At 33.8% G+C, this 22,456-nt stretch overlaps 1 protein-coding gene and 1 long non-coding RNA gene across 2 annotated transcripts in view; one reads left to right on the forward strand and one right to left on the reverse strand.

The window, feature by feature from the left end:
- Positions 1 to 7,274, reverse strand: part of Madm (MLF1-adaptor molecule) — an 87,352-nt gene extending 80,078 nt beyond the window's left edge. Inside the window, exon 1 of the mRNA XM_089699551.1 lies at positions 6,810 to 7,274. Coding sequence (XP_089555677.1) covers positions 6,810 to 6,935 — 126 coding nt within the window. The 5' untranslated portion in view covers positions 6,936 to 7,274. The remainder of the gene's footprint in view (positions 1 to 6,809) is intronic.
- The window catches only part of LOC149486210 (uncharacterized), a 493,671-nt gene that overhangs the window by 277,426 nt on the left and 193,789 nt on the right, over positions 1 to 22,456 (forward strand). The gene's annotated exons all lie outside the window — the stretch shown is intronic.

Genomic DNA, 22,456 nt, shown 5'->3' on the forward strand with positions numbered 1-22,456 from the left:
GGAAACTTGAGAGCGGGGTGATAACAAATGATAATTAATCGCAAATTTATAACAGACATTACGAAATTTCTCAGATTCCTTGTAGCTTTTTATTAATTTCTATTGATCGTATTAGCAAGGAATGTGTGAACTGTGAAACATCTTCGCAGTATGTTAATGTTAGCAGCCGGTCTGGCCTGCGGTCGGATATACATTACATAACTTGATACCGAGCCGTTTCATCCAATGACGACGGGTTTAATACTTCAATATTTACGTCGATAAAATAGCTTGGTACTTACTATTGATTAAATTCAATATTGGCGTAATAGCCTGCACAGGTAATAACTTGAAAACATGAATTAGTTAATAGAATAGATAACGCTTAAATTTTTTGCTCTTTGGAACGTAATTAATTTTAATTAAAATTTCAGGCAACTTGAAATTAAATCAATCGCTTCCGGAAAATAGATTCGGCCGAAATGAGACTTTTATCACCGTATTTTTCAACATAATGTTAGTGAATCGACCGCGATTCGTGAATTCTGAGCGAACCTGAACTTTCTACCATCCATCGAAGTTCAAAATGATGGATGAACATATTAATTTTCACTTTCGCACACCAGTAGAGCCTAAACGCGCCACTGACCCACTAATATAACAAAAACCATACCAATGAAATTACGCAAATGTGGATCTTATTGCCTCTACAATCGGTGCTGATTTGATCTTCGTCGAGAGTTGAAGATAACAAAAAATTGAAACGATTATGAATGATGAATAGTCTTCGTCTCTCGTGGTTTCGATGGCGGCGGATAAGAGCTTTGGACAGTTAGAAAGGAGTTTATGAACTTGTAGCTTATTTTTAGAATTGCTCGTCCCATTCTCGACGGCTTCATTCCTTTAATTGGTGGATACCGCAATGACGTGATAATTGGATACTTAATGTGTAGCAAAGTTGAAATTTGAATAAAATAATGTTAAATAAAAAAAATGTTTGTAGCGGTTGTAGGTATGTAATTGTAGTTTGGTTTTGTGAAAACATTATTAGCGAAACGAAACAATATACAGACTGGAAATTTTCTAGGGGCCCTGGAGGGAAAGTACCTACTTAAAGTACAGAAGATGAAAAATTTTGCTGAAAACTGCATTTATATATTATGGAAAATTCACTTGCCAAGACTTGGGTATCGAACTAACTTTTTTTTTTTGAATTTTCAATATTTATTTTAGGAATACAACAATATACCTCCCTATTATCAAGAAGTTTTCATCAGATCAGTTCCAAGAACTAACCAAGTCATTAACGTTTTGATCGAACAATTGAGATAAAATAAGGATCTCTTTGTAACGTCCAAGTTCGTAATTACGTTACGGCTACCCGGTATTTAGAGTTATCATATTGGTAACAATTATTATAATCTGTTAGCATATCCACGCTACTTCGTCTTTAATACTGCACTCACAATGCTGCTACGCATTATGCTAATAAAGTAAAAATTGCAGTGGTGGCTCAGTGGTGAGACCTCGGACTTCGAATCGATAAGTCCGGGGTTCGAGACCAGGCGAGCGTGCAGGAAATAAATTAATTTTTTCAATTTATCTGCGCATGTTGTAACATTACCACTGCTCGAACGGTGAAGGAAAACATCGTGAGGAAACCGACATGTCGAAGAATTAAAAAGTTCGACGACATGTGTCATCCGCCAACACGCACTTGGCCAGCGTGGTGGATTATGGCCTGTACCCTCATAGGAGGCCCGTGTCCCAGCAGTGGGAACGTATATGGGCTGATGATGATGATGATGATGATGATGAAGTTAATATAGAGCTTTAACATAATAATTATGTGCTGTGATAATTCTTCGAAGAAAATATTTTCAATAACATTCCTCATTAAAAATTTAGCAAACGGTTCTAACCGATTAATTTGAATATAAATGAATGGTTGAAAGTAGACGTCTGACGACGGCATTACGTCGTCTCGCGAACATTGGCTCAGGACGACTTCCAACATAATGTTTATTGATGAATATCCAAGCCAATTTGAATATTGCTTCTGGAGTCGTCACATGCGACGTTTGGTGACCTTCTGTTGTATTTGTGTCGAACTTTCGTGTAACTATTTGTTATATACATGCATTAGCTTTTATCGTATTCGCCTCTGGGAAATTTTGATTTCATTCAGTTACCTACTTATATACTAAATTATGTGCGCTTCTGTATTAAAGTGCGAAATTTTAAATTTTTCCTAAGATTTTAAGAAATTCCAAACATAATAGTTACATACTTTATATCCGCAAAAAATCACATTTTATATCAACCTTAGAAATAATTTCGTCGATGACACAAGAGTCCTTTAGATTTTATCTTATTAAATTTTATTAGATAAATATTGATAATATTGTGATAAGATCTCGCTTCAAATAAAATCGAACATTAGCGAAATATCTCTAGCATCATACATGTATGTTGTATTGGTAATTCTAACGTAGCTACGCCAAAAGGTCGGTCCATTCCCATGCCGGGTGCCGTCCCGGTGAGAATGCAAATCAGCCTGTAATTATCCAAATAAATCTCCGAGCGCATGACTCGACCCACTTCTATGTGAAAGTACATAGATGGTGAATATTTTGGAATACAAAACTAGGCAAACATGGAGTTTATAAATGCTTAGTTGAGATATTGTACTCATTTAAATGTTTAAATCCTCTCTGAATATCTTTCAAAAAATAAAATTTTGCTTTCGGTCATAAGTTTAAAAAAAAGTCTTTTTTAAAGCACATTAATTGTTTTTTAAGCTATTGCATAGCTTCTATCGCGGGCCTTGAGCGCGGGGATCGAATCGAGAAATTGCGTAACGAAAAACCTCACGCTCCCCACTCCGACGGACACGGAGGTGTGGCTTGGAGGCATGCTATGCAATATCTTTACCGCGGCAGTCCCCGAGTGCCACACGTCTTTTTTAATTTTTGTCTGAATTATTTAAAACTAAGGCACATGACTGAAGGTACTAAACGTATTTTACGTAAATTGACTTCCGTTTTTATGATATCGACAAATTTTCCAGTTCAGAAATATATAATGCTTACACCATGAAGAATTGGCCGAAAACTCCACAATCATACTTAGACTGCTGATGATAAAATACATTTTTAAATAGTAGGATAATACGAGCGGTACTACATATTGATGGATGAACAGGCAATTCGCAATCATGATAAATGAGTCTAGCTTAGAAAGTGACAGTGATTTTTGGTTGCGCAAACGCCGAATCGACGGTCACTGACCGAGGCAGGGAAAGTCGGGCGACCTAACAATTGCTTTTTACCTACACATACAACTCGCCATACGCTTATATTCCATGTGTTGGGTTCATCAACTAATTACCTAAAAAACTCAACGTTCCATAGGCTTCGTCTTTAAATTCTCATTTGTTACCTACATCTCTAAATATTTATATTTTTTTTAATATGTACATTATGCCTTCAATTGTTAATTAATTACTTAAACATATATTTAACTTTCATAGTTTATCATTGCATAAAGTAATATTTTAACTGTTTTTTTTATTCAGAATAGGGAAGCGATTGACCACAATCTCGCCTGATGTTAAGCTGAGATGTGGTCTAGATGGTACGCGCTTCCCTGGAAAGTACCTGTTCACTCTACGCTTTATTTCAACTAAATTTCTGGTTTATATAAGTGTTAAAATTAATAACTTTCTTGATGTTTACAAGTCATTGACGACAATTAAAGTGTTCATGTTCGTTTTATTATTTATTTGAAACATTATTCACATCAATTTGAAGTAAGAAATAATTTTAATTTTTAGCCAGTCCGCTTCCCCATCTTGGCAAGTGAATTTTCAAAGATCTTTAAATGCAGTTATATATTTTTTAAATTAAACTAAAGAAATCTTTCCTTTCAGCAAATATTTGCTATCTTCGTTATTTTAAGTCCCCCCAGGGTCCAAGAAAATTTCCAAACTGTATAAGAATATGTAATTTAGGGATTAAATATTATCTTACATTTACTTTTAATTTCCTTTGATTTACCAAAATAATAATGACAGCCAGTTTCAAATGTAAACTAAGGAAACAACAAAATAATTTTGAGAAAAGTTCATCATCATCTCAGGTCGCAGTGAAAAGTTCTAATTTAAAAGTTGATTTCTACTTAAATTTATGACAGCACCATCGAAGAAGCCATTAAGTTATTGTAAAAAATAGATTCAGATATAAAATATAATGAGATTAATTCTTAATACTAGGCAATAAGTTTAAAATGAAAGGTAAGTTCAGGACAATGAATAAGACAAAGTAAAGATTGATATTTGAAATAAATTGTAAAATAATTTGTTCAAACTGGGATATGGGATTCACACACTTATCAAATTTAATCTAAGTACCATAATAATATATTGTCATCGAACTGATCCTACAAATAATATAAACGCAACGGTTTGTAAGGATGGCTGTATGTAAGTATTATGAATGTGAAAGTTTATGATAGATGCATACATGTTTGGTCCCGTTTCATGCTAGAACTCCAATCCCTCCAAGGTTTACCCATGTGTCATACAAGTGAAGTCGCAGCATTCTAGTAAACCATTTATTCAATTGAACTAAATTACCTGCTCAATTAAATAGTATTTTCCATTATAAATTTTCCATAAACAATAAAATTATTAATAACTAGATTTCCGCCGAAAGAGTAACAAACATCCATACATCCATACAAACTTTCGCCTTTATAATAGTATTAAGATTAAGATATTACGTGGAAGGCATATATAAAACAGATATCCTTAATTAAGGTTATCTTAATATTGTGCAATCAACTTATTATTTGTATAACTATACGAATATTAAAAAGCTTAACAGCCGTACAAATAAACGAGTTATAACATTTTATGCAAAGAATAAACTAAGAATAAGGAAAAATCATACAAATAAACACGAAATAAATGTAACCTAGTATAACTTCGTAATAAGTATTCATACTAATGCTATTCCGTCCTTATTACGGCTACCACCCTAGTATAAGTCTGACATAACCGAGTTATAACATATCTTTTAGTACATTGTGCTGTGTTTTACAAGTTTTAGAAGCAATTTTCAGCCTAAATTTGAGATAATAGCAATGAGAGTAATACGAGAAGTAGAAAAAGTTGAGCAAATTAATAATTTCATTACGTACCTATTGAAATGGAAAATTTTGTATGAAATGTCAAAATATACGAAATTATGAAAAACCCTTTTGATATTTATAATGATTTATTTATTTACAACATGCGCCAAACCATACATACATAAAACTTATTTCTAAACTTATCACAATAATATACACTTTCGTTGAAAATATAAATCTTCTAAGCCTGGAGTTGTATGTTTTGAGTACCAGTTATTTGGCAACTCTCTATCTCAAGGTGGGTTTATCTTCTGTTCTCCAGATATTGGATAGCGTTCTCTTTCATTTGCTTGCATATTTAATGATATATTTAAATTATTTCCAATAAATATTTAAAAAATAAATAAACAGAACATCGTATGATGAAACTTCACAACAAATTCGACGAAGTCAAACGAGCGTCAGCAAAATGACAGCACCAAGGCTTAACCGTAGACAATTTCAATGTTTTTCATAATTTTGTGAATGAATTGCGACGTTGCCGCTTCGCGCCTATTGCATAGCGTGAGCATAGATACATCGACGTTATTCCAAATTTATTTGTAAGAAATTATGACATCCTTATTCTTTATTTATTCTTATCATATCTATGCATTGCATAAGGTTTGAATAAGCAAGTTTTTATTTGTACGGCTGTAAGAGTTTGCTTGTTTGAATGCCCTAATCTCAGGAAGTAATCCGATTTGAAAAATTACTTAAGTGCTAGATAGCCATTTCAATCCATTTATCGAGGAAGGCTTTATAGGCTATATACCATCACGCTAAGACCAACAGGAGCGGAGACATGTGGGTAAAACCACGGGGCACAGCTAGTTATATATCACTAGCTTTCTGCCTGCGGCTTGGTCCTTCCTTCCATTTGTATTATAAAGCATTTGAATGCCATAAAACCAAATATCAAATTCAAATAATGTCTTATTAGCCACATTATAAAATCAGAGTAATGTAAAATTGTGTTTAATTCATTGTTATAATGAAAATTCACAAATAAGTATCTTGCAGAAATATCACTAGGTATTTATAGATAGACTACACAGTTCCATTATCAGATGAAGTAAATAGAGAAAAAAAGATAAAAAAGTTACTGCTACTGATGGATTAATGATAAAACAACTAAGTTATGCTAAAGTTTTATAAAAATAAAGTAGGTATATTTTGTTTTTCACAGTTGTTCCACTCAAAACACTGACATTGCAAGAATGTAGTTTAAGATTTTTCCCTAAGTAGGTATTCATGTATTGATTGATAATGTCTTAACTATGTTTACTACTCTACTATAAATACACATCATTTAATTATCAGTTTCTTTTGCAGAATAAACATTTCATGTTTCTCTTATAATGTCTGTTTATGTCCTAAACAAAGTTTTGATTATCATTTATTTTAATAATATAACCTTGTATATCAAGGCTATGAACTGATAATTTAGTAATTTGTTTATAAGCATAAATTGAGTATTGAAGCACAAAGTAAATGCATAATATGAAACCTAGATAATAATAATGTACAAATATTACAAAGGACGAAACATATTACGTCTTTATGCAGCTACTTGTATGAAGTTAATCAGCTGATGACACTTTTGTCCTGGTTTACATAAATTGACTTTGTATATAATGTAATAAGTGCCAGCTTACCTCTTCCCGTCGCTTCAGCCAGCGACCGCAGGGGCTCTCTTCCAGGATTTCGCTTTCATCTTCAGAATCCTCGCCACTTTCACGGGGCGACTTGCGCTCCTTGTCGATGCTCCTGCCGCCCGACATAACACCGAATTCGTCAAAACACAACAACAAACTCAACAAACGCACAGTCGACTTCTATCTCACAAAACGTTTTCTCTAAGAAAACACTTGGAAATATTTTCAAAATACACTTTTTCTTGTAACCATAACCAAGGTTGCAAGTCGAGACGTCACTGTTTCATACCAATCCATTATTTGCTACGCAGCATTCGCTTGAATGGTTCCGTTCTACGAAAAATGAAGTTCACAGATTTCTCTATAAACAGCGATACGACGCAAGTTCTCTAGTGAGCTCACTCATGTTAATTGAAATAAATCGTTCACCGGCGAAACTCTCGACGTATTTCTGTCCGACACAAATATACCATAGACTAACATTAACTTTTTTCATCGACGGACGTAGGTACGAGAAATATGCACCATAGATACTAGAGTTAAGTGAATTGTATGTAATATCTTCATAAATTTTCTAATTTTATTTTATAATTAGTATTTAAATCATATCCTAATGGTAAATAATGTGCATTAATTTTATATCAAATAATAAAAAAATCTTAACATTGAACGCTATCTTCAAAAGCGACATCTAGCGTTAACATAATACAACTAAAGTAAGGTTTGCAAAAATCGCTTCATTAATTCATAAAATTGTTCATAGATGTCACTTTACTAAATTTATCTATAAAATCCCAGTATTATATATGTAATGAGATGGGGGTATGGGTTGTATGTACGTAGTATATAATTATTAGTCTGTGGTATGGGTAATAATAATAATTATTGTTTTCCCGTAAGTCCCTGATGCATTTTACGAAGTTTCACTCTGGTGGAAATTGGTCATGAAAATCTGTTATGGGCTCCCGGGCCATGTTTTCTGACAAATACTCACCGATTTCAAAAATTCTTTCACCACTAGAAAATAATGTAGGTAGGTACATCTTTACGAATGTAACATAATATTTAATTATATTTATTTACTTACGTATCAAGTAAAATGTTTATATTTATACCTATGTAGGTATACTTAACAAAAATATCGTAAGTAGGATATTTTCACTTTTAGTGCATATTATATTAAAGCCCTGATATGTGATAATAAAGTCAAATAGGTTTGATAATTACCATAAAAACAAAACATGTATAATGTTGTACTTGTATAATACTTGTATAATAGGTGTATAATATGTACTTGAGTTTGGTTATAAACGCGGGTGGTTAGCACTTAGCAGTGTCTACTGGTAACGTGTTTTAGTTTGGAAATTGGAGAGAAAGCCGAAATTGTTGGAAAACTGAAAATAAAATTAAACACGTAGTAAATAGTGTAGGTACATGGATTTTTTATCGATTTTACGGCCCAAGCAGTAAGCACTTCCAAATTACTTTTAATTGTACCTACAATCTATTTAGTGTAGTAGTTAGAGAGGTAGGCACATTATTTTTCTCAAATCTAACAATAATTGATACCTAGTATTTTTTTGTAATGTAGGTACCTAAGTAGGTACTTAACTAGTTTTATGTTTACTTTCATAATGTAATGACCCATATAGATTAATTATCCTTTGTTCTATCTACTAGAGAAGTATATTTTCTCTATTAGGTACTAAGAAAAAGTTTGTATGAATACGACAAACTCAATAATGGACGTAGGTACTTGTACATTTTGTGAGTATTAGTTTTGGAGTGTTACGTCAACTTAAGTGAAAGAAAACTGTAACCACTTAGATAATGTAATTATTTCTTCAAGGATCCATTGTTTCACTATTGTTTCAGTTTACCCGTTTTTTTTTTAGTCTTACTTATTGTATCATGTATGATGATTCGACATCGAATAATGTGGTTTTGGTGTAGATATTAATATATTATATTATATAAAACTTGGGTAAGTGCAAGTCGGACTCGCGACACTAAGGATTCGTTTATCCTTACGTTGTTTTTTTTAATCTCTTTTAATCGCATTGTTGTGTTACTTATAATATTAATTTAACAAGTACCACCACCTCTTGTTTTATTATTGTCAAAGCTCTCTTATTGATTTATACATGGTTTCAGCGTAATGGTGGATAATCTAGTACATGCGTGTGTTTTCACCCCGTCCTGAAAATATTATCCCAAACGACCTATGGTACCTAATCATTATCTCCTAATTAATATTTTAATTTGCGCCTTATCATACAATACAAGCAAATTAACATTATTAACAAGTTCTGTATGAAAGTTGAGCACGTAAAAGATTAATAATTAGAATTTCGGCACTATGTTGCGCACTCAGCTAAGTGTAGCTTTGATCTGAACACGTGATGAGATTAGTGTGTCGTCATGCGTGTCATGTGCGACGAAATAATAATTATGCCAACTCATTTATATTAACGTTATAGAGTCTTCTGAGTCAAGAAAATTCAAGGTTTTCATTACATACAACTAAGATTTTATGAAGATCGAGGTTAGAGAAATGTCATTTAAGTAATTTATTAAACAGCATGAGTGTGTGGTTACAACTGGCTTCTAAGATGGTGTTATCTTGTGTATTCATAAAGCCTTACTTTGTTCATGTATGTGGCTTATTATCCTAATTAGGGATGTAACGATACCGATACCGATACCGATACTAATATATCGGCCGATATAATCGACAAGCCGATATATCGGTATCGCCGATAATAAAACAACCGATACCGATATCAAACAATTAAAAAAACTGCGCCCAATAAACGATGCGGGAGGCCGCCCGCGCGTGCGCACTTTGTTTTCTGAAAAAACTCTACCAATAGTAAACTTTTATTAGGTACTGATTGTATGTGTATTACTTAAGGTTTAACTGACTTTGTAAAATAATAATACTAAAATAAATGGTTTTGTTGTTTTTTGATTTGGCATTTTTATTTAAAAGAATACGATTAACAGTTGAGTCTCTGTTAAATGTTGGTAACTTTTTATGCATAATTCACTATTTATTTTTCTACCAAGCCATCGATATCGGTATCGGTATCGGTATCGCCGATACATTACTACAAATATCGGTATCGGTATCGTATCGGCAAAATCATGTATCGTTACATCCCTAATCCTAATCCTAATCCTAATACTATTATAATCCTAATCTTCTTATATATAAAAATGAATCGCAAAATGTGTTGGTAAGCGCATAACTCGAGAACGGCTGAACCGATTTCGATAATTCTTTTTTTATTATATTCCTTGAAGTACGAGGATGGTTTTTATGTAGAGAAAACGTAAATATGTACCACGGGCGAAGCCGGGGCGGACCGCTAGTACTATTATAAAGGCGAAAGTTTGTATGTATGGATGTTTGTTACTCTTTCACGCAAATACTACTGAACCGATTACAATGAAATTAAGCACACATATAGAGGGTAACTTGGATTAACACATAGGATAGGTTTTATCCCGGAAATCCCACGGGAACGGGTATTAAGATTATTGAATTGTGAATTAATTCTTAGTGGTAAAGAGACTTGAGTCAGCGTCTTGCTTTTAAAATTGTTAAGTAGTGCTGCTGCCCCCAAGGTTGCCCAAATAATAAAGCCTTGGGGGCAGCAGCACTCATTACTGCTCAACATTGGTGACCCCCGACAAAGAACATCAAGAAATTCTAATACAATTAAATATTATTTTGAAGACGAAGATTTATTGGAAGAATTTAAATTTTAATATGGCGACGCCTACATCTAACTTTTACGGCACCCTTTCGGCGGAATTGGCGAAAATCAACGTGCGCCTTTCAAACATCGAGCGCTTACGATCACGAGCGATACACCCGGCGACCCAGAACACCGTCACGCAATTTTCGAGAGTCGTCAAGGTCATCTTCGAAGCGACGTCGTCCCGGCGGACCCGACTGGTTGTGCAGCTACCACTTCAGGTTCCGGCAGCGCGCTCACAAGTGCATCCCGCCGTGCGCGTGGAAGAGGAACCCCAGCCCCAGCGCAGCAGCCGCCCAGCCGGAAAACTAGCTAGGCAGGTGCAGACTACGGTGGAGGTCTGTACCATCACGCCGTGCAGCCGTCTCATGGTAACAGATATAAACACTAATTTAAAATTTTTAGTAGATACCGGTGCCAATGTTTCCGTTTTGCCCGTATCTAAAAATCCATTTAAATATAATAAATTATGTCGATCCGATCTTAAATTATACGCTGCTAACGGTACAGAAATTGCAACATATGGCATTAAATCAATTGTTTTAAACCTTAATTTAAGAAGACCGTACCGTTGGGATTTCTTAGCAGACGTCAAACAGCCAATATTGGGAGCTGATTTTTTAACACATCATAAATTATTAGTTGATTTGTATGGAAAAAAGTTAATTGATCAAACTACCGATTTACATGTATTAGCCTCCTTAGTTTCGTGTACGCAACAATCGCTAAATTCTGTGTGCAAAAGTCATCCGTATTACGATTTATTAAGTATGTTTCCTGACATTACTAAACCGATGTCGTTTAAAGAAACTACATCGCATAACGTTTTGCATTATATAGAGACGAGCGGCCCACCTATTCATGCTAGAGCTAGACCGTTACCCCCGGATAGATACAAAAAGGTGAAGGAAGAGTTCAGGGTTATGCAAGAATTAGGTATCTGTAGGCCTTCTAAAAGTGCTTGGGCTAGTCCGCTTAATATCGTAGTTAAAAAGAATGGCGAGTTAAGGCCGTGCGGAGATTATCGACAGCTCAACGCAATTACAAAACCCGACAGATATCCAGTTCCGCGATTACACGACTTTACTTTTATATTGGCTAATAAGAAAATATATTCAAAAGTGGACATAAATAGAGCCTATAACTGCATAAAAGTTGCCCCATGCGATATAGAAAAAACTGCTATTATTACTCCTTTCGGACTTTTCGAATTTCCCCGTATGAGTTTTGGCCTAAGGAACGCCGCACATCGCATCACGTCGGGGTCACCAATGTTGAGTAGCGCTGAGTGCTGCTGCCCCCAAGGTTGCCCAAATAATAATGCCTTTACTTTAATCACTTTTAATCCTTTTTTACAATATGTGTTGTTTAAGCTAGCCGTTATGCACTACTGAATAATAATCCATACTATTATTATTAATGCGAAAGTAACTCGGTCTGTCTGTCTGTTACTCAATCACGCCTTAACCAATTTGCATGAAATTTGGTATAGAGATATTTTGATACCCGAGAAAGGACATAGGCCATGTCTTTTTATTGCGAAATATGTACAATAATATTATGTAGTAGTTAATAATATCAAATCTTTTTTATTTCTTACTTTTCCGTTTTTGAAGTCGGTTGTTTTTAACGCAGTTATTTTTATTAAATATTTTTTAGTGTATTTTTCAACACGAATCAAACGAGCCCAAACTCGATAAAGTTGAGTCAATATATTACTGAGTTCCTTCCGATTCCATCATCAAATCAGCTTCATGTCATGATAATGTTTCATCGCTATCAAATTTACATACGTATACAAAATTTCAGCTCAATCGGTTACCGGGAAGTGAATCAAAGTTACTTGCTACATATCAACTTAGTCATCGAGTACAGACAAAAATGCTCATAAAATAAAAACTACTGGGCCTATCCGAAAAATAATAATTGTGAGACCAATTCGACACCATCCCGCATCGAACAAAAAAAGAATCACGTAAATCGGTTCAGAAACCTCGGAGTAATCGGTATACATACATAAAAAAAATATACCGGCCGAATTAATAACCGCATAAAATCGCATGGAGAGCTTAATTTTCATTAAAGGCTCTAATCGCACGGAAAGCTAAATTTGCACAAAAAATCTCTAATCGCACGGAGAGCTTAATTTTCACAAAAAACTCTCATCGCACGGAGAGCTTAATTTTCACAAAAAGCTTTAATCGCACGGAAAACTTAATTTTCACAAAAAGCTCTAATCGCACGGAGAGCTTAATTTTCGCAAAAAGCTCTAATCGCACGGAAAGCTTAATTTTCACAAAAAGCTCTAATCGCACGGAGAGCTTAATTTTCACAAAAAAGCTCTAATCGCATGGAGAGCTTAATTTTCATAAAAAGCTCTAATCGCACGGAAAGCTTTATATTCACAAGAAGCTCTATTCGCACGGAAAGCTTAATTTTCACAAAAAAGCTCTAATCGCATGGAGAGCTTAATTTTCACAAAAAGCTCTAATCACACGGAAAGCTTAATTTTCACAAGAAGCTCTAATCACACAGAGAGCTTAATTTTGACAAGAAGCTCTAATCACACGGAGAGCTTAATTTTCATAAAAAGCTCTAATCGCACGGAAAGCTTAATATTCACTAAAAACTAATCGCATGGAGAGATTAATTAAAGGCTCTAATCGCACGGAGCTTAATTTTCACAAAAAGCTCTAATCGCACATAGAGCTTCATTTTCACAAAAAGCTCTAATTGCATGGAGAGCTTAATTTTCACAAAAAGCTCATATCGCACGGAAAGCTTAATTTTCACAAAAAGCTCTAATTGCACGAAGAGCTTAATTTTCACAAAGAGCTCTAATCCCATGGAGAGCTTAATTTTCACAAAAAGCTCTATCCGCACGGAAAGCTTAATTTTCACAAAAAAACTCTAATCGCATGGAGCTTTATTTTCACAAAAAACTCTCATCGCACGGAGAGCTTAATTTTTCTCATTAAGCTCTAATCGCACGGAAAGCTTAATTTTCACAAAAAGCTCTAATCGCACGGAGAGCTTAATTTTCACAAAAAGCTCTAATCGCATGGAGAGCTTAATTTTCACAAAAAGCTCTAATCGCATGGAGAGCTTAATTTTCACAAAAAGCTCTAATCGCACGGAGAGCTTAATTTTCACAAAAAACTCATCGCACAGAGAGCTTAATTTTCGCAAAAAGCTCTAATCGCATGGAGAGCTTAATTTTCACAAAAAGCTCTTATCGCATGGAGAGCTTAATTTTCACAAAAAGCTCTAATCGCACGGAAAGCTTAATTTTCACAAAAAGCTCTAATCGCACGGAGAGCTTAATTTTCACAAAAAGCTCATCGCACGGAGAGCTTAATTTTCAAAAAAAGCTCTAATCGCACGGAGAGCTTAATTTTCACAAAAAGCTCTAATCGCATGGAGAGCTTAATTTTCACAAAAAGCTCTAATCGTACGGAGAGCTTAATTTTCACAAAAAGCTCTATTCGCACGGAAAGCTAAATTTTCACAAAAAAGCTCTAATCGCACGGAGAGCTTAATTTTCACAAAAAAGCTCTTAATCGCACGGAGAGTTTAATTTTCACAAAAGCTCTAATCGCACGGAGAGCTTAATTTTCACAAAAAGCTGTAATCGCATGGAGAGCTTAATTTTTACAAAAAGCTCTAATCGCACGGAGGCTTAATTTTCAAAAAAGCTATAATCGCACGAAGAGCTTAATTTTCATTAAAGCTCTAATCGAACGGAAAGCTTAATTTTCACAAAAAGCTGTAATCGCACGGAGAGCTTAATTTTCACAAAAATCTCTAATCGCACGCAGAGCTTAATTTTCATTAAAGGCTCTTATCGCACGGAGAGCTTAATTTTCACAAGAAGCTCTAATCACACGGAAAGCTTATATTCACTAATAAAAATAACAACCGACTTCAAAAACGGAAAAGTAAGAAATAAAAAAGATTTGACATTATTATTTACTACATATTATTTATATGTGCTATAATTTATTAAAAAGGTTTGATGTCGGTGCACGGGCTTAATACTAAGTGCTTAATGTTCGGCACCAACTTCAAACCTATTTAATAAATAGCACATCCATACTAATATTATAAATGCGAAAGTAACTCTGTCTGTCTGTCTGTTACTCAATCACGCCTTAACTACTGAACCAATTTGCATGAAATTTGGTATAGAGATATTTTGATACCCGAGAAAGGACATAGGCCACTTTTTATTGCGAAATATGTACCACGGGCGAAGCCGGGGCGGACCGCTAGTTCTATAATAAATGTAGAAAGCGTCGGGGAAACAATTTGGACGCACACATATACAAAAAGCTCGATCAGCGAATTGCATATGTGTGTCCCTACAAAAATTAACGATCAAATCGCATCAAATCAAATCGTTTATCTATACATCTATACAAATATTATAAAGAGGAAAGGTTTGATTTTTTGTTTGTTTGTTTGTTTGTATGAATTGAATAGGCTCCGAAACTACTTGGCAGATTTGAAAAATTCTTTCACTGTTGGAAAGCTACATCATTTCTGAGTGACATAGGCTAGGTTTTATCCCGGAAATCCCACGGGAACGGGAACTATGCGGGTTTTTTTTTGAAAACGCGGGCGAAGCCGCAGGCGGAAAGCTAGTTCTTCATAAATACAATTAAATGCATAATCATTATCTTTATTAATTAAACCTATAAAAAATTATTCAAGGATATTATAATAGAACCTGATGATTAAGATAATAATACCTATTATGAACTGCAGGCCTACACTAAGACAGCTTGTATCGTAGGCCTGCAACCCTTCCTAATTGCAAATAAGGTAAGTGGTACACATTATATAATAGGTATTAAAAATTATCTGATATTATCAATTAAAATTATTTATACATAAAAGATTATATTAACGATAAGTTAATAAATTGAAAACATTCATTTAATACATAAGTGGTTATCCGTTATTGAGATCGCTTCCACTGCTAAATAAATATGTTATTTTGGTAGATATATTGCATATACACAGTCACTAATTATTATTGAAGAGATATCAATAAAAAATATTATAACTTGTGTTAGTAGAAAATAATAAGTAAGTAAATAACAATACACTCACTGAATACATAATTTAATACGAATATATAGATATACTTTTAAACTTTTTGAAAGTAATGAATCTCTTCCATTGACATAATAATAGTATATTATTATGCAGTTACCTTCCACGAGTATTTCATTATAACTTTGTCCTCATATTTTAGATGCGAATATCGTATTCAGGAACTTGTGAGTCCCGCAAGTTTTTTGCTCGGAAGCTTTCCTGTTATTTGTGGGTAACAAATTGTTTTCAATTCGTCATATTTTCTGGCAGAAGTTTCGGTTTCCGCCATTTTGTTGGTATATTTTGTATTCTGGTCACAAGTCGGTTTGTAATACAGTTTTATGAATAACAGGGGAGAGTTAGATCTGGGTGAATGGCAGCTAATATTCTTTGATACCTTAAGATGTGTGGGCTATTAATTCTTAATGTTAATCTGACAAGGAATATGTTACAGAACAGTATTTTTTGTATGGTGAAGGGTTTCCTGTCTATTTATTTTATGGTGGATGGATAAGTAAGCTCTCGTGCAATCGTATTAGCAGCACAAGCTTGTACTAATACATATATAGGATTGTAAATATTTCAGTAATAAGCTGGACTCATGTAATACTTAAGTATATATGTCTTCGACCATTGAAATAATGTTTTAAGCTCTATTATTTTCCTTGTTTCTTTTGAAGTGGCATTACATAATTGCATTTCCCATCAGCTAAAATAGAGTGTCGATACACGCCGATATTCTGTAATACCGTAAAAGAAAAATTTACTACTTTATATTTATATCAATTGGTTAAAAGCTGCGGTATTTTGAAACAAAATAATTTTTATCGTACAAAATGATCTCGCACTGAAACCCATAAGCACCGTATCCAATCCATAGTCACAATATGTATAATATTCCAGTTAGTAATAAGAACAATATGCCTCGTTTGGACTGGAGCCAGTGCAAAGCCTCGTTTAAACGTAACTACCGACTGCAAATACTAGGCTTTAAATGATAACTTACAACAAGTACCTTGCAGTAAGCGCTGGCTCTCTGCCAGTCGCCAGGAAACTTATTTTAGTTGTAAAATCAAACAGTTTTAGTTTGTGAATTGACCAAAGGGACAAAGCTTTTTCAATCGACTGCGGAAAATACAATATATATATTGGTTACATAGACCTATGTAATTTTATTTGAGCTGTTAAATATTTTAAATAATTTCATACCAATGTAAAACTTTTAATATTTATAGTAAGTGTTTGTTATAATATAACTAAATTTTGTATATCAATGGACATTTCACAGGGACATTTTACATAGGAATTGTATTCATTCTCTGTCTATTTGGATGTGAGTCCATTTCTGTGATTATTTATAAAAAAATATCATAATATCAAATGTTAACAAAAGCTCGAAGGTAACTTCCTACTTTTAGAAACGTTCTCTCTGCCTGTGACCACAGTTGCTCGTCCAAAACGTTACATAATATTATTATATTTGATAATATTATAAGAAATAAATCGTATTTAAAATCAATTTAAAAGATTTTATAGTTAATAATATAATAATTTCTCTATACATGATTCCTAAATGTTAATTGTTTTCTTAAAGTCAAACAGAAGACAAAAATACCATTATACGTTTCTAATGGTCTCAACAAAGTAATTTTCCTCAAAGAGAAATAATAAGCCTGTTATAGCTTTCTACTTCTATTATCTTATGTTATTCAAAAGGCGTATTAAATACGAGACGTACGCCGTAAGAGTATCGCTAAATCATTCTTCTAGCCTTACTTCCAGCCTACTTACCTCGTGAGTATAATTCTTTCACGAGACCTCCTTGGTGAGGTTAATGAGCTGAGAGTAATTAATGACGAAACCGAAAAACATGGCCCTAAGCTGTCAGAAAGTAACTTTGTTAGTCGCTATGAATACAACAAATAGGTTAAGTTATGTTCTCTAGAAAAGTTGGAAGAATGGTCCAGGAAACAATAGTAATTTGTGATAATGTATCGAGTTAGGTTTGCTTTAGTGGTCTTTTAATATAGGTTCGATCATGCGTAATAATGTCGAATGGTTTTGGTATTTTTGGCCGTGACGAGAATGGATTAGGGAATAAATAATATTATGAATAATAGAAAGTCCGTTCGTTTATTGGTGTAGTAATGGTAATATCATATGCTGTTAATACCTATAGATTATTATAATATTATGTTACTGTTAATTATATATCTATGTTTACTATGACATTAACAGATGACGTGGCTACGTGGCTTTCTATTGATAAAATCATTTTTAAAATCAGTTCATTAGATCCAGAGATTACCCCTTCAATGTCACAAACTCACAAATTCATAAACTTTGTTTTTGTTGTTGTTTCTCTATATGTAATAAGGATGCTTCTTTTTCGGCATTATTGCCGTAATATAATATTAGTGGAGCAATACGATAAAATCTTATATTAGAGAACATACTGAAAATCTAAGTGCGCATTCAAATTTTATGAATCGTTTAAAAGGGGATTTAGACTAATCTTTTCCCATATAGAAAACTGAATCTCAAATACATTGAGACAGCATTATGCATACTTGAACAATAATGCACAATTATACTGCAGTCTTCATCGCAGTTATAAGAAGTTATGGGGCATCAAATTGAATGGTACGACATACAAGCAATTTTCAATCCAATTTTGTAGGCAATAAGAGCGATTTCATTGCTAACGTTTTCAGTTTTATAGCTCTGTTAGTCTTAATGGTAGTGGACGAATTAAATATCAATAACATTTGAGAAATATTACGCTGTAATACGATATTATTGGTATCTACTTAGTAGAATGCAATTCATTTTATTCGTTTTCTATAAATATATAAGTCTGTTGGCCTGTCAATTACTTTCGCGACTAAACTGTTCTACATAAGTCGTTTAAAGATTAAAAAAAAAATAATAATACTCGAATTAAATTACTTAAATAATTATTTATCGCTTCTGTAGTAGCAAAGTACTCATGTACAATTGAGTTTAAATTAGTGAATAAATACAATCTCTTCCCTTACTTTTGATAATATTCACGAAGAAAATTAGTGAATTGTGCCCATTATATTATGAATTATTTCATAAACTGTTACTATTAATCCATACTAATATTATAAATGCGAAAGTAACTCTGTCTGTCTGTCTGTTACTCAATCACGCCTTAACTACTGAACCAATTTGCATGAAATTTGGTATAGAGATATTTTGATACCCGAGAAAGGACATAGGCCACTTTTTATTGCGAAATATGTACAATAATATTATGTAGTAGTTAATAATATCAAATCTTTTTTATTTCTTACTTTTCCGTTTTTGAAGTCGGTTGTTCTTAACGCAGTTATTTTTATTTAATACTTTTTAGTGTATTTTTCAACACGAATCAAACGAGCCCAAACTCGATAAAGTTGAGTCAATATATTACTGAGTTCCTATGGCCACCTTCCGATTCCATCATCAAATCAGCTTCATGTCATGATAATGTTTCATCGCTATCAAATTTACATACGTACCTATACAAAATTTCAGCTCAATCAGTTACCGGGGGGCGGGAAGTGAATCAAAGTTACTTGCTACATATCAACTTAGTCATCGAGTACAGACAAAAATGCTCATAAAATAAAAACTACTGGGCCCATCCGAAAAAAAAAAAATTGTGGGACCAATTCGACACCATCCCGCATCGAACAAAAAAAATCACGTAAATCGGTTCAGAAACCTCGGAGTAATCGGTATACATACATAAAAAAAAAATATACCGGCCGAATTAATAACCGCATAAAATCGCATGGAGAGCTTAATTTTCACAAAAAGCTTTTATCGCACGGAAAGCTTAATTTTCACAAAAAGCTCTAATCGCACGGAGAGCTTAATTTTCGCAAAAAGCTCTAATCGCACGGAAAGCTTAATTTTCACAAAAAGCTCTAATCGCACGGAGAGCTTAATTTTCACAAGAAGCTCTAATCACACAGAGAGCTTAATTTTGACAAGAAGCTCTAATCACACGGAGAGCTTAATTTTCATAAAAAGCTCTAATCGTACGGAAAGCTTAATATTCACTAAAAACTAATCGCATGGAGAGCTTAATTTTCATTAAAGGCTCTAATCGCACGGAGCTTCATTTTCACAAAAAGCTCTAATCGCACGAAGAGCTTAATTTTCACAAAAAGCTCTAATCGCACGGAGAGCTTAATTTTCGCAAAAAGCTCTAATCGCACGGAAAGCTTAATTTTCACAAAAAGCTCTAATCGCACGGAGAGCTTAATTTTCACAAGAAGCTCTAATCACACAGAGAGCTTAATTTTGACAAGAAGCTCTAATCACACGGAGAGCTTAATTTTCATAAAAAGCTCTAATCGTACGGAAAGCTTAATATTCACTAAAAACTAATCGCATGGAGAGCTTAATTTTCATTAAAGGCTCTAATCGCACGGAGCTTCATTTTCACAAAAAGCTCTAATCGCACGAAGAGCTTAATTTTCACAAAAAGCTCTAATCGCATGGAGAGCTTAATTTTCACAAAAAGCTCATATCGCACGGAAAGCTTAATTTTCACAAAAAGCTCTAATCGCACGAAGAGCTTAATTTTCACAAAGAGCTCTAATCCCATGGAGAGCTTAATTTTCACAAAAAGCTCTATTCGCACGGAAAGCTTAATTTTCACAAAAAACTCTAATCGCATGGAGCTTTATTTTCACAAAAAACTCTCATCGCACGGAGATCTTAATTTTTCTCATTAAGCTCTAATCGCACGGAAAGCTTAATTTTCACAAAAAGCTCTAATCGCACGGAGAGCTTAATTTTCACAAAAAGCTCTAATCGCATGGAGAGCTTAATTTTCGCAAAAAGCTCTAATCGCACGGAGAGCTTAATTTTCACAAAAACGCATCGCACGGAGAGCTTAATTTTCACAAAAAGCTCTCATCGCACGGAGAGCTTCATTTTCACAAAAAGCTCTCATCGCACGGAGAGCTTAATTTTCACAAAAAACTTATCGCACGGAAAGCTTAATTTTCATAAAAAGCTCTAATCGCACGGAGAGCTTAATTTTTACAAAAAGCTCTAAACGCATGGAGAGCTTAATTTTCACAAAAAGCTCTAATCGCACGGAGAGCTTAATTTTCACAAAAAGCTCTAATCGCATGGAGAGCTTAATTTTCACAAAAAGCTCTAATCGCACGGAGAGCTTAATTTTCACAAAAAGCTCTATTCGCACGGAAAGCTAAATTTTCACAAAAAAGCCCTAATCGCACGGAGAGCTTAATTTTCACAAAAAGCTATAATCGCACGGAGAGCTTAATTTTCATTAAAAGCGCTAATCGAACGGAAAGCTTAATTTTCACAAAAAGCTGTAATCGCACGGAGAGCTTAATTTTCACAAAAATCTCTAATCGCACGCAGAGCTTAATTTTCATTAAAGGCTCTTATCGCACGGAGAGCTTAATTTTCACAAGAAGCTCTAATCATACGGAGAGCTTAATTTTCATAAAAAGCTCTAATCGCACGGAAAGCTTATATTCACTAATAAAAATAACTGCGTTAAAAACAACCGACTTCAAAAACGGAAAAGTAAGAAATAAAAAAGATTTGACATTATTATTTACTACATATTATTTATATGTGCTATAATTTATTAAAAAGGTTTGATGTCGGTGCACGGGCTTAATACTAAGTGCTTAATGTTCGGCACCAACTTCAAACCTATTTAATAAATAGCACATCCATACTAATATTATAAATGCGAAAGTAACTCTGTCTGTCTGTCTGTTACTCAATCACGCCTTAACTACTGAACCAATTTGCATGAAATTTGGTATAGAGATATTTTGATACCCGAGAAAGGACATAGGCCACTTTTTATTGCGAAATAAATACCACGGGCGAAGCCGGGGCGGACCGCTAGTTAACAATATCCGCATTCATTCTGTGACGTCCCATGAAGCTTAGCACATTAGCTTTCAAGTTCTCACTAAAGGCTACAAATAATTTTATAATTTCGCGCCAATGATGAAACAATGTACATACTGTGAAGCTATCAGGATCGGCAGTGACGTGACTCAAAACTGTTTTAACTTTAAAAAAGTATAAAGTATAAACTGTATTTAAATTGTTATCATAGAATTGCAATAGATAGCCATGCTTTTGCTTTGTTAAATAATAAAATGACAAAATATGTGTTTTTTTTAATAATTTCAGTGATTATTTTGTAGATTGAAAAGCTTTTCAAATTTTAAATTATTTACTACCATAATGGTTTCGCGTGCGACGGACTTTCATACAATATTGGAAATTGTGGCCACTTGGGAAGCTATTACTGGATATTTCTATTATATTTGTTACCGTATGGTTCTTTTTCCGTTTGAAAATTGCCTTTATTATCATAATTCGTTAGTACTTAGTAAAACTTCCAACTCAGAAAATAAAATATATTAACGATTTGACCAAATTCCGATGAAATAGGGAATTCCGAATATAAGGTCGTTTCCTGTGTACTAAAGTACATTGAACCTTTGAAGTAATCAATCTTGATAGATAATATTATGTGAAGTTAAAGTTCAGCAGAAGTGTAACGATAAAAGATTGAGGGTCAACATGCTAATCAGGGTCTCGGTACTGATATTATGTATTTCGTCAGCTTAATGTTTGACCATATACAGTGCTCCATGTAGTATAATTGTAAAACGACACGATAATATCGTTTATATGTTAGAGAAATCTCCTTTTTTATTATGGTGTATTGTGTTTTTCAATGTCGAATGTTGTATCCGT

The sequence above is a fragment of the Colias philodice genome, chromosome 9 (assembly GCF_061535455.1).
Source record: "Colias philodice isolate Cphi_HAF_F1 chromosome 9, ilColPhil1 Martin Lab GWU primary, whole genome shotgun sequence".
NCBI classification, from domain to species: domain Eukaryota; kingdom Metazoa; phylum Arthropoda; class Insecta; order Lepidoptera; family Pieridae; genus Colias; species Colias philodice.